Below are 13,845 nucleotides of genomic sequence, written 5' to 3' on the forward strand. Positions count from 1 at the left end.
TTGGAATTGGTAGCGAAGAGAGGAGGGCAGACTGGATTATTGAAAAGTGAGTAAGGGGTTGGAAGTTACAGGTACTTTACTGTGTGAAAAACGTGCAAATGCTCTTGTCGTATGTAAGCCATTTTACATCTTCACAGTAAAACAAGGGGTTTTTTTCCCCATTACCACTGCAGTGAAAGACTTTTAAATTGAATGTATTTGCCTTACTTTTTTTAGCAGATTGTTCCTGTAAAGCTTTCCTGTAGCATCAGATATGAAAAGCATATGACAAAACATAAATGCATGGCTAAAATAAATGCTGTAGTTTGGGCATGTGTTGCATTCTTATAAGAATGATCAAAGTACAGTTATGACAAATTATGACTCCTCTGTAGTTTTTCTTTAATTTCAAATTTGCTCTTGTATCAGAATCACAATCAGTCCTACATTTTAGAGTTTTTTCTTTCTCTCCTTTCTCTCTCTCCTTCTCTCTCTCTTTCTCTTTCTTGCTTTTTCTTTTTTCTCTCTCTCTTTCTCTCAATGATGATTAAAGTTGTCAAACTTAAAAATGACACAAGATTTTTAAATAAAGGCACATAACAACAATATTAGAATAAGAAAGGGTTAACACAACATCACTGTTAATTTGGTTTTACAATTTATTGCTCCAATGTGTTTGTTGGTGTTATTGCTGATTTTTACCGTCTTGTGGACACGTCAGACTGCTTTATATGGAGAAATTATATGGCCTTCTGCACAGTTTGTGGACAGAAGACTTCACTTTGTCACTTTGTCTGGTTCTTTTGCTCAGTCTGCTCATCCTCAAGGCTGGAGGACCAGGTGGCTTTAGCCATTTGCATCCATATTATCTGTAGAAGTTGAGCACGGGTGTGAACCATTTGCCTCCTTCTTTGAACCTTTCTGGGTAGAGAAAAAATGACTTGCTCAAATTCCAGTCAGAATCCAAGTAATAAGATTTGCACTGAAATTTAAGATCAAACCTCCAGCAAATGCAGGTTGTTAGTTCAGCAGTTACAATAAAAGCATTCAGCAAAAAATGCTGATGTATATTGGATTTATTTTGCTTGCATACTGACAACATTTGCAGTATTGAGGCTGCAGCCTTAGAGGAAAAAAGTCAAATTGTGTTTGAAATACATCTGTCGGTTATACAAGTGTTGCGTTGCTATTTTGGGAATTACTCATACAGTAGGGATACTGCCATTTGTGCTTTTTGAAATATGCACTTAATATATGCTTTTTATTCATGTTTTAGTCAAGATTTGTGGAATTCATACATTGCATAATCAGTAGGCTGCCATCTGCCTGTACTATGCATATATTCTTCTTCAAGTCAGAATCAAAGAGATGCAAAAAACAGAAAGAATGCTTTGATGCTGGATAATAGCTTTTTAACCAAAGCAAAAGTCACAGTTACTGCCCATAGTAGGTTTTTTTTTGTGGACAAGAGAGATTATGTAAAATAAAGGAAATTAACTCATAGACTGAAAAAGATAAGACGAGCAGACTTTGGCAGGGTAATATAGATGCAGCTGACGTGAGAGAAGTCACCAGCTGATTTGTATAGTTTAAGTGATTTTTGAGATATTAGTTTGATTTTTCCATCCTGTAAAGTTGACTACTAAAAATAAATAATATTGAGCTCAAGAAGCTTCTAGTGAATAACGCAATGGAAGCATTTTGAAAACATAAAGCAGAATCATCAAAATATGGGCAACAAGTTGGATGTTGTGTAAAACAGCAGCTGAAGAAGAACCTATATTCCTTCTCCCAAGGTTGATCCCTGAATTTGGGACATATCATGAACAAGGACATGCCCATCTGATGACTGGTTAAGAGCCAACCCAGCTAATGACTGTACAGGTTTCATCTTCAGTCTTGTTATGTTAATCCAAGTCTTGAATGTTGGTTTAAGGTTGATCAAGGTGTGGAAAAGATGCATTTTCCACGCCTCTACACCCCTTGTTAGTTTGTGCACTTGCTTAAATGTTAGGCCCTAGATGTTTTAGACCAACATTAATCTAAATAATACAACTGTTTTACACTGAAGCACCTTGCTGAGTTTCTAGAGCCGGCTCCAGTCATATTCATGAGCAAATTTTTTTCTAGTTACTTCAGCCAAAGAAGGGTTGTGGTCTCTGTAGTCCACATAATTTTCTAACATAAAAAATCTGTAGAAAAGTTTAAGTTGTTTGAAAAAAGTAAGCTGAAATGATTCTATCTTAAACACATTGTTCCTAAACATGATGTATTAGTAACACTGATCAACAGCACCCTATACATAGTCTGTGTTTTTGTACTTATACGTAAATCTTAAAACCAAATCTTATTCCTCTTTCATTAGTCATCTCATTAAATTCATCTGGGCCACATACTTCGCTTTGAACTCTGTGTATGCACATGCATTTAAACTTTACCCAGGCTGACGTCCAAGTCTGGGTTAATCTTTACAGACTGCTATTGCTATTTGATCACAAAAGTTGTTGTCTGCTTCAAGAAATTCTGTACCATTTGAGTGTAACATTGTGAAGGTACTGAGCAAAGGTGCTGTAGGTGCAACTTCTAAAGTATGTAACTGATTGAAGATCTAACGTTTTAAAAAGTGGCTTGGGCACTGAAACCATGTTTTAAGAATGGAAGATTTGAGTACCTAAAAAAGAATTCTAGAGGATTTCTGGCAGCAAAGGCAACACTTGTGGCTGAAAATCTGCCCCCTGCTCAGTGTCTGTCAGTCAGGAGGTGCTGTCTGGTGTGCCTGGGCACTTACTGGAGCGGGTTTTCCCTGAGCTGGTCTGCATTCCCAGCCTGGCAATCCAGTTTGTGATTCACGAGGTGGGTGTGCTAGAACTTAGCCCTCAGGAACAGGGAGTGGACTATAACCTAACAGACATGTTCAGACCCCTAAAATAATATAGCACACCCCTATTCCCCACATATTTAAGTTGTTTGTTTGTTTGTTTGTTTGTTTGTTTTCTTGAAGGTTAACTGAGTGAGAGGCAAGAGGACCTGGATTTCGTAACCCAGTGGTTCAGGTAGTCAGTTGGAAGGGAGAGTCACAGGTTATGATCCCTGCTTATGTTGTAACTTCTCTATTTTAGACTGATCAGTTATCAGAATAAACAAATAAACAAATACACTGTAGTTTCTGAAGGATCTCTGGTAGCATTGAGACCTGTGAGACCTGGGCTATAAAATGGCTCAAGCAGTGTGCTTTGTTGCTCGCTCATAGTAATAGTGCTATTCCTTTCTGCCACTGCTAGTCTAAAATATGTACAAAATAACTCTGATGGAAAACTGCACTGATGGAAGTCTGCACTCCCTCGGTACTCTGTCTGCTGGTGGCATGAACATGGCATGCCAACTCTTTTTACTGTGGCAATTCTGTATCGTTTTCTATTCTGCTGCAGATAGCCTGAAGGGGACTTGCTGGCTTAACATCCAAGACAGTCGCTGTGAAGTCAACATCAATGGTGCTACACTGAAATCTGAATGCTGTGCTACCTTAGGAGCAGCTTGGGGCAGTCCATGTGAGCGGTGTGAATTAGGTATGTCCTTGTATCCTGCATTTTTGGAGGAAGAGAGGAAATACCACTAGATAGATTCTCATCATTTTCTGTATAGAAAACAAGTAAACAGACAACACACACACACACACACACACAAAAAAAGCAGCTAAAATGAAATTGTTTTATTTAGCATCATTTTTATTCTCCACCATCAGAGATCATTCTAATAGCTTTGAAGTTACTAGGAAATAACATGTGAATAAATCTTTTATTAATGACATATGTTTCATCTCCACAGGGTCTGTGCGTTGGTGTAGGGAAGTAAAAGTCTTGAGGGCTTTTTATGTTGTGGGCTGCTAACAATTCTTTCATCTGTTTTCAAATACATAGCTTATTGCAGAATAGTACTGCTATTAGATTAAAGGTTAGGTCTAGAAGTTGGAAGCGGGAATGTCCACTGTGTGCTCTAGTTTGTGGAGAAATACTGTGACGCATTCTCCCCATAAGGTTTGAATAATGCCACTTGCAGCTGAACCAGTGTCAAGATGTTATAGCCTTTCATTTCTAATTGGAACAGTAACTTCAGGCACGCGTATCACATCTAACAACCATGTTACAAACAATATCCAACTGAGCTCTTAACTGTGCAGTGCAGTATCAAGCAAAGATATTACTTTGGACTCCAGGAAGCAGCACTGTCAGGTTAGACTGGTAAAACTAATAAAACCCCAGTAATCTAGAGATCTAATTATCTCAGACTTGGGTACATTTGGCCATTTAATTTTATGTTCTCTGACTAATTAAATTTCAGCAAGCTTTCATATCACTAAATCATGCTACACTTTACCTGCATATCCTAAAATAATGTTATTGCTCAGGTCCTTTACTAAGCTGCAGTGGGAAAAAAGCCATTAGTGATAACTGGCATCACTAAAGTGTTAAATCTTCAGGCAAGTTTACAGGCAATTCACCCTTCAGCTGCATCTGAGTGCAGAGACTGATAGAATGAGATGCTGAGGATTCTCATCTCCACTAAGGAATGCACATGGGAAAGTAATTGTTTAAGATTTAATTTCCGCAACTATTCACTTGTTTTAAGTAATACATATGAATCAGTACTTTTCTTGATTGAGGCTAGAGCACTCACCACCCTGTACAGTCAAATTACTTTAGAATTCTGAAGATACATTCATTTTAAAATTATTTACTCCTGCGTTTCTGCCATTCTAAAGCAGTGATATATCTTTCTGGCTTGATTCCAGACCCAGCTTGCTCAAGAGGATTTGCCAGAGTGAAGGGTATAACCTGTGAAGGTGAAGTTTTTGCTTCTTACTCAAGATGTCACTTTTTTTTTTTTCTTTCAAAATGAGATAAAAGGGGATTTATTATGTTGTTGTTTATGTCATACATAACCATGTTAATCTGAGATGCCTTCACAAACGGTTACTGACTGTTGGGAAAAGTTATGTTCCACTGTTTGTTGGAGAATATCAAAATAATACAAACACAATGGAATTGCTCCTTCAAAATACCTTTGATCCCTTTAGATTTTGCTTTTCTCAGCCACATCCATCATCTTGTCTTAGAGAAGAGAATGTGGCATCTTCGTGCCCTATGACTCGAAGATCTTGCAAGAGTCCCATGAGACTAGGCCAGGCACTTGTTCAGAGCACTGTTCAGACTCTAATACAGTATGGATGAAAGCCTCTTGCTTCCTTTCATGTAGCTTAAATTCTCAATAAAGCCGTAGTTGTCTTCTTCCAGTTGCAATATAACTCAGCTTCTTGTTTCCCCAACAGATGTAAATGAGTGTGAGGTTTTCCCGGGCGTTTGTCCCAATGGGCAGTGCATTAACAGCAGAGGCTCCTTCCACTGCGAGTGCCCGGAAGGGCTGACACTGGATGGAACAGGGCGAGTGTGCTTAGGTAAGAGTGTGCTCGATTCCACCAGCTTTTTACCTGTATCCATCAGTTGTCCAAAATTATTCTCAAAGGCATGTGGAAGAATGTTTGGTTTGTTTCTGAATTCATCCAAAAGCAGTTTATTAAGGCTGTGTTTTATTTTATGGCTGCTTAGATATCAAATGCCTGTGCCTGCCTCAGGGCAGAGCTGTTAATTCCTTGGGGAGATATGAATGTTTGTGTTAGTATTTGGTTTGCCCTCAATGCAATCAGCAGGTTTTGCTAGAGTGCTGCCCATGCTCTTCCTCCTGCTCATGGACAGAAATGTCTGACTCACTGGAACGGGTTGATGAGCAGCCAGCTGCTCAGCCCACAGCTGTAGTGCAGTGTGAACGCTGCTCTGCGCTACTGCTATCTCACCACCTCGTGCAACTTGGATACTGCCTTGTACCACAAATATGCTGATGCAGATTGGTCTGTCTGAGACTAATCAAAGTGAGTGTAGACAAAAAGAGGGCCTGATCTTCGTTGTACAGCTTAGTATCTTCTACTGACAAAACATGATGTCTGTGACAGCGTACATTCCTCTAGGAAAACTTCAAGTATAAAAAGTACTGAACCCCTCTGTGAGTTCAAGAAAACAGCAGTATCCTGTAGCAAGTGTAGTTAATTAATCTGCATCTTCACAGATCAATGATCAGAGATGAAAAAAGATAAATTCAGGGTCCTGCATGTTTAGAACAGATGCAGGAACCCGTATTACTTTTTCTTAACAGTTCTAAAGACTGTAAAACTATGATTACTGAGAGCATTGATTTGTTTTAAGAAAACAGAGCAGCAGAACAACGACAACAAAAAATTCAGCCCTTGCTTCATGTCAAGAATTCTCCTACTCTGACCTTTTTTTGTTGTTTGAAGAGTGTTCTCTGTCCTCAAGCAGAATCAAATTTAAGCAAATATTTTTGCTTTAATTGCACTATGCCTCACCAATAACTGATACAAACAGTTACCAGATTGTGGGATCTTTTAATGTGAATGTTATTCTTATTTTTTAAAATAAGCAGGATTTTTAAATGAAGCAGATGTTTACAATTGGTATAAATGTCTCAGGAAAAAAAAAATCAAAACCCAACCAAACAAAAAATACCCAAACAACAACAAAAAAGCCACACCAGTTCAAAATCAAGTCTGCCCAACTGCACATATCCGTTAAGTTTGTGTATATCATATGCAGTTTTCCTTGTTAGACTTTACTTAATATTCCACTCTGCACCAACTCCTCCTAACTTACTATTTCTGGTGCAGTCACTGTCTGTGGCCACCAACCCTGTATCATTTCTCAATGAGAAATTTTATAAGGACAGGTGTGGATTTAATCGTGGTTGATAGATATAATGAAAATTTGAAACAAAGGAGACATTTTCAAGCAACATTCATGATTCATTTTCTCTCAAAGCTGTGTTCTCTTTTCTTATTTTAATGAAAAAACATCATTTTACATTACAAAGTATGAGCCTTCTCCTATGCTGCACGTAACATATATGTCTGAAATATGTTTTCTTCCTGAAAGACCCACTATAGTGATTTTATTCCAAAGAAATACGTATTAGCAGTATGCTTGTTGAATCTCTGGAAATGGAATAAATGTGAAATAGTTTACAGAAAACCACGAGTATTATTTGAACCATTTCCAGTTCTTATGCTTGTTTAACTTCAGATGTGCATAGGGTAAATTTATATTGTAAGTCTGCACAACTTTGAAGGACTTGTATGGAAAACAGTTCAGCAGTTTATCTGTGTTATTTTTAAATCTTGCATCTTCTCCAAAGCTCTTTGCACAAAGCATTTAAGAGTTCTGTCAGGCTTGCTAAAGCCTAACTTCCTGTCCAGTATATCACATGAAACGCGAATATTTATCCTGAAAATAGAGCTGATCTCTAGTTCATTTCAATCACGTCAGAAGGCTCTAGAAGATGTCCAGAACTTGTTTTGTCAGATGCCATATGTCCCTGTGTTCTTCCCTTACACAATGGAAATAACTCTTGTTTCCTGGAGAGTATAAAGTTACCAAGAAATTTCTGTATAGTATCATAGATATCTTCTCTAGCACTACTGTAATTTATACTGTCCATTTCTCATTATTGGTATTGTTTGACAGATTATTAGACTTTGGGCATAGAAATTTTCCTATGTTGTGGAAATTAGCATATAGAGACTTAACAACCCATATTTATACCAATTTTATATTTTAACAAATACTAAAATTTTTTCTAAAAATTTTAAAATATTTTTCTTTACTAAAATACAAGTAGGTGAAAAGTGTGTAATGTCCTGATGGTTTCAAATGGGTTATTGTTGTTATTTGTTACTGTATATGGGAACTGGTGAAGGTGGTTTTTTCTGTCTACAGACCAGTGTGTGGTACTTTTCCTGACAGCTGGGTATGCAAGCACAGATTTTGCCTGCACACTTGGTTGACGTATCATTTGCTTGACCTGTTTGCTTGTTTGCTTGCTTTCCTTGAATGTAAGCATAACTAATTTTTCTGGAAGCCATGTTGTTTTCTCCTGCTAACTGGTGTTAAAGTAAGCCTGACAATGTGAACATTTTTTTCTGTATTCCTTGTATTAATAAACTAATATAATAATATAAACATAGGTAGGATTAAGTTTGGGGTTGGGTCTGTTGTTTTTTTAACATGAATACATGTCAAATTGTAAATGAGAATACCTGATACAGTAAAGAAATACATGTCTCTGTCCTATCAAATACACACAGGAACCTAAAAAAGCACTTTCATGTTAGAGTAGTGGTATATCTTAATATTGCAAGACAATGAATGAAATGTTTGTACTTTTATGTGGTGCAACAGAGATCCAGAAACTTAATTATAATGTAATATTAGCAACTTCAAATGGTCAAACATTGTGCAGAAGTGTAGAGTCTTGCACAGAAATCTGCCTCCCAGAAACTAAGCCTCACATGTACTCCTGCCTTAGAAATATGTGCTTCTGAAAAACAAAAAAGCTTTCATGAAGGGTAAAATGCTGATTTGTCATTGTAAAATGAGCAGATATTCGCATGGAGCCATGCTACCTGAAATGGGATGAAGATGAGTGCATTCAGTCTGTGCCTGGCAAGTTCCGTATGGATGCCTGCTGCTGTGCGGTGGGGGCTGCCTGGGGCTCCGACTGCGAGGAATGTCCTAAACCTGGCACCAAGGAATACAAGGCTCTGTGCCCCAGAGGTCCTGGCTTTTCCAACAGGGGAGATATTCTAACTGGCAGGCCATTTTATAAAGGTAAGGGTTCATTCTTGGATCTAAAATTAAAATATAGGTACGTCTGGGTGAATATTCTAAGAGAATGCCAGGATTTGTGGCTATGTTTGCTACATACTTGAGATGAGAGATATGATAAAGATTTTTGTCCAAAAGAGCTGACCTTGCAGGTGGGAAACTCTCTGTTTGCTTGGTTCTCGAGAGAGTTGCAGGAGCCTAAAAGGAAAAGCTGTGAAGTTTAAATTTGGTAAGGAGAAAGAGGAAACGGTTATAAAAGAACTGAAGGGAAAGAGGAACTCTGAATAACAAGAACAACACAAAATGTGCACCTTTATTAAGGCAGTGCCTTTCAAAGTGTGAACTGAGGGTCTGATGATGTTCCATGAAGTCAAAGAGTCGAGATGTGAATGTAAAATAGTACTAAAGTTTGGCCAGGGTTCTCTGAAAGAGATACTGAAGAAGAATGGGTTCTGTCTCTGGTTTGCAGAATTATTAAGTTACTAGAAGGGAAGTGTGTCCGACACTATGTTAAGATTACAAGGGCAATGATAACAACAAGCTGCAGTGATAAAGTAAAAAGCCTTTTGTTCAGTTTTTACTAGCTTCAACTCCTGTAAGGCAAAAACAAAACTGAAGAGGCTGGAAAATATTAAGAAACTAGATCTGAGATGTTTTAGCTGATTGTGTTAAGAAACTAGATCTGAGATGGTTTAGCTGATTGAGATCAGAGAATAAAAACTGTAAATTTCTCCGTGCAGAAGCTGAGGTGATCCAGAAATGGTTTAGGTATGGTTTTTTTGTTGGATTTTTTTTTGTGGTTTTTTTGTGGTTTTTTTTTGTTTGGTTGGTTGGTTGTCTGGTTTGTTTGTTTGTTTGTTGGTTTTTTTTTTTTTTAATGTATTCTGAAGCATTTATCTTGAAATATGTTGAGTTGCTTGAGAAAACTTTAGCAGATTGGACCTCGGCTTCCCCATAAATAAGGTCTGATATTCAGGAGTTATTATTCTCAGGCAAAGCTCTGAACATTCTGTGGTGACATACTAAAACAAATTAAGGAATTTAATAATAATAATAATAATAATAATAATAATATAATTGCTTGTTTTTATTAAAATTCAATTCATTAGAAATAATAAATTTAAAAATTTAATACTAGTAAATATCTCATCCACTCCAAAATTTTTTAAGGTTTTCCTGCTTGTTTCTGGTTTTGTATGTGGACCGCACTTTTCTCCCACTCACATGAGTACATAGGAGACAAAATTTTGTTTCATAAAAGATGATTCTTGGGTTGGGACATTCAACCAGCAAATTATATGACAGAATATAAGAAAAGCTCATTCAAGTTTGTAAATGCTGCTGGGAGTGTACATATGAGAGAGGCCGAAACATGAAAAACCTTTATTGTCCTATGCAAGAACCTTTAACAGCAAAATATATTTAGAAGAGGTGAAACATTTCATTTGATATTCAACAAAAGATGAATTAACCTTTTCTAAACTGAGCTCCAGATATCACTCTAGCAATCTCAATTTAAACCAAACCAAACCAAACCAAACCAAACCAAAACAAAACAAAACAAAAACAAACAAAACCCCAACAATCGATCAGGTAAAAGTTACATCTTTTACAAGCTGGCACAGGAACACCATGAATGTTCGTTGTATTAGAAAGCAAAATTGAGGACAATACACATATTGGCATAATGGGCAGAAGAGTCTCAGCTCGGGGAATTTCACTGAATTTGGTTCATTGCTGATTGACGTGAACTTTTAGTTACTGATTTGGACATTGAGAAGCGAAGGAAGCATAAAGAAACCAACAGTAGGGAAACATCTTTTCTCTCCTACCCCCAGGCTTGGATCCAGCCTGGCATCTCTCCTGCATGCTTCCTGGCGTCTTACTGCCTCAGTCTCATGGATGAGACAGTTGGCAGCACAGGGCCTTTGGGACATTGCAGTGGTTTCTCTTTGTCACCACCCATTGCTTAGTCTTTTATTTTACTGCTCCTTCCTTCTGCTCATTTGTTGTGCCATGACATGGGCTCCTTCATGGGACAGAGGCCCTCAGGTGTGTTCCTGCTCAGCATGGGTTGTCCACAGCCCATACTCCTTCACGACATCCCAGTCACAGTGTGGGTCATTTGTGCTTAGTCCTGGGAGGAAACACCCACATGTTGTGGTCCCTCAGGGATCTCTCTGCCCCAGCAAGGGTTGCCTATGGGTCACAATCCCTCAGAGGTGTCTCTGCCCCAGCATGCATGGACCACTGTCTCTCAGGTGTTCCTGCCCCTGCTTGGGCCACCTATGGGCTACACACCTCAGGCATGTCCCTACCCTGCCATGGGTCACCCACAGCTGCAGTCCCTCAGGGCTGTCCCTGCTATGGTGTATGGGTCTTCTACAGACTGTGATTTCTCTGGACTTTCTCTGTGCTGGCATAGTTCCTCCAGGGGCGGCAGTCCCTCCGGGATCCTTTCTCGGATGTGGAGTTCTACCCTCCAAGAGTGCATCTCCAGTCATGTCTCCAACTATGTCCCCTGCTGCTTGCCTCCTCTGTTTCATTTCTCCTTTCTCCTAAACTGCGTAGGAGGAGGCCATACCTCAGACCCTGCCTTTTACACCCAATACAACTGGTAAGAAGAAGCAGGAAACTTTGATTATATTTATAGACGCATTTATGCTTAAGAATGCTCTTTTGTTTTATTTCATAGATATAAATGAATGTAAAGTGTTCCCTGGTATGTGCATGAATGGTAAATGCAGAAACACAATTGGAAGTTTCAAATGTAGATGTAACAATGGGTTTACTTTAGATATGGAGGAAAGAAACTGTACAGGTAAGTCTTGCATTTTCTCCAGTTCTTCCTAGAATCATAGATTGGTTGAGATTGAAAGGGACCTCAAAATATTATCTTCACCAATCTTTTGTGTGTTAGGGAGCCTAAATAAGATTATCTAGTTGCCTGTCCATCTTGAAAACATCAAGTGATGGGGACTCCACCATGTCGTCAGAGCATTTTAAAAAAACTTGTACTTGTTGCATATCTTTGTGATCCAGAAACTTAATGTAATTCAATTCCTTCAGTTTCGAAGAGCTTTGTCTTTGGACAGAGTGACCAGCTGTCTTGAGATTCCCTTTCAGAAAGTGATTTTTTTAATAAATGTAACATTCTTCTTCTACATGTACATGAGGAATTTTTTAATTGATGTTAAATATTCTCAGGTTGTGGTCTATCAGTGTAACTTGAAAAATCAATAAGAGTCACCAGCAGAGACAAGTTCAATGTTTAAACAGACAGATTAATTTATGTTATATTCCTTACTCTCTGGTCATTGTAATACCAAACGAACTAAGAAACTGCACTGCAGATTAATTTTCATTTAGATTTGAAAGCCAAGCACACTCAGAGGCACCTCTGCAATTCTTTCATCAGTGCAACATTAACTCGAGAAGTGCATTTAATTTAAAAGTTTAATATTTTGTTGTTTACTGCCTGGAAAAACTGAAACAGAAGATAAGCTTGATAGTTTTCTGGTTATGAGAACCTGGATGCCTGCATTGTGGGTGGCTCTGTGCTGAAAATGAAGGAGGTTTTGTTATACCGCACAGGCGTCTATGAGTAAGTCAGCATAATATGAAGTGTGGGTGGTAAGGCGTGCTAACTGAGGTGGGTCTGGATGTTAATGTTGCCCTAACTGGTGATTTCCTTGTTTTTATAGTGATTGCATTGATGAGAAATGTATTTAACAAACTTTATTTCTAAACTAACAAGAATAATTCAGAAAACTTCTCCCTCCAGAAGCTTTTTTTGGTTCTGTTTTCCATTGGAAGTTTGTTCTGACAAAAATGTTCCACTGAGCAGCTGTAGAGAGCCAGGTTTTATTAATTTATTTATTGTTTTGTTTTAAATTAGCAAAATGTTTTATAAAGCCTTCAGGAGGCCAGAGAACATCCCAGGCCCAACAGGTGGATTACCATCCACCAATTCCACATGTCTGTGTGTGATGGAAATATCTTCACCAGACAAAAACCTGGCCATGGGGGGTGACAGAGAGGCGAAAGAGACTTTTGCATGTTGTGAAAAAAGAACTGTTGCAAATCTTTAGCGGTTTCTTCAGTTAAACCAATATTTGTGTAGTTTTTCTCAATCACTTACACATGTGAATCTACTGCCCAGCTCACCAACTTACTGCCCAGCTCACCAACTTACTACCCGTGTGTTAATGTTCTCCTCTGATTCCTTGCTCCCTGGACTTTGGTCCCTGGACTTCTTGGATGACAGAACCAATCCTATGTCCTATCCTGGACTAATGTCTTTATTGTTTCAAATATTCTGTTATTTTTACTCCCAGTAAAGGCTTCATGATTTCTTAATATGTAGAAATTAATTACACAGTAGTGAATTAAGTTGAAGGTAGAGCGTATAATGGAGAACATGAAACAAAGGCATGGAACCCTTGTTCACCCAAAAAACAATGGATAGGCAGTAGAGTAAGGAATAGAGAAGTCTAATGGAATGGGTAAATGCAAATTCATATTGCTATTAGTGGTTTAATGTCTTGATAATTTAATAACAATGACACTGTAGTCATGGTGTCAATTAGTACCTCTGTAATAATAACAACTTAGAATTTGCTACAGTTAGTAATTTCCTTAGAAAACTAACCTTAAATTACACTTAATGAAAGCCTGCTTGTTAAACAGTCTAGTGTATAGGTCAGAGATCTGAAGGCATTGCATTATGAATCTTTCAAAAATTGTTTCACATAATCATAATTCCTTTAAATATTAAATTAATTTCATTTTTCTCTGTTGATTGGTATACTGTGAATTATTTCTGTAGAGTTAATTTGTAATGCCTAAGTGTTCACTTCTGTGAAAAGCAGTATAACATTGAACTCCGTTTGATTTTTCTCTCTCTCCATTACTATGAAATAGACATTGATGAGTGCCGGATCTCCCCAGACTTATGTGGAAGTGGCACTTGTGTCAACACTCCTGGAAGCTTTGAGTGTGAGTGCTTTGATGGCTATGAAAGTGGATTTATGATGATGAAGAACTGTATGGGTAAGTGTTGCCAGAGTGACCTTGCGTGTGTCCATTGTCTGCAGAAAGCCTGACCTGTTCTCTGTACTCTGTACTATACTAGATTTGC

At 38.0% G+C, this 13,845-nt stretch overlaps 1 protein-coding gene across 3 annotated transcripts in view; it reads left to right on the top strand.

Moving 5' to 3' along the window:
• The window catches only part of FBN2 (fibrillin 2), a 161,252-nt gene that overhangs the window by 87,169 nt on the left and 60,238 nt on the right, over window positions 1-13,845 (top strand). For all 3 annotated transcript variants that reach the window (XM_065860700.2, XM_071802823.1, XM_071802824.1), the window contains 6 exons: window positions 3,408-3,545; window positions 4,769-4,819; window positions 5,306-5,431; window positions 8,481-8,708; window positions 11,401-11,526; window positions 13,629-13,757. In XM_065860700.2, the coding sequence (XP_065716772.1) occupies window positions 3,408-3,545; window positions 4,769-4,819; window positions 5,306-5,431; window positions 8,481-8,708; window positions 11,401-11,526; window positions 13,629-13,757 (798 nt within the window). The remainder of the gene's footprint in view (window positions 1-3,407; window positions 3,546-4,768; window positions 4,820-5,305; window positions 5,432-8,480; window positions 8,709-11,400; window positions 11,527-13,628; window positions 13,758-13,845) is intronic.

The sequence above is a fragment of the Patagioenas fasciata genome, chromosome Z (assembly GCF_037038585.1).
Source record: "Patagioenas fasciata isolate bPatFas1 chromosome Z, bPatFas1.hap1, whole genome shotgun sequence".
Lineage (NCBI taxonomy): Eukaryota > Metazoa > Chordata > Aves > Columbiformes > Columbidae > Patagioenas > Patagioenas fasciata.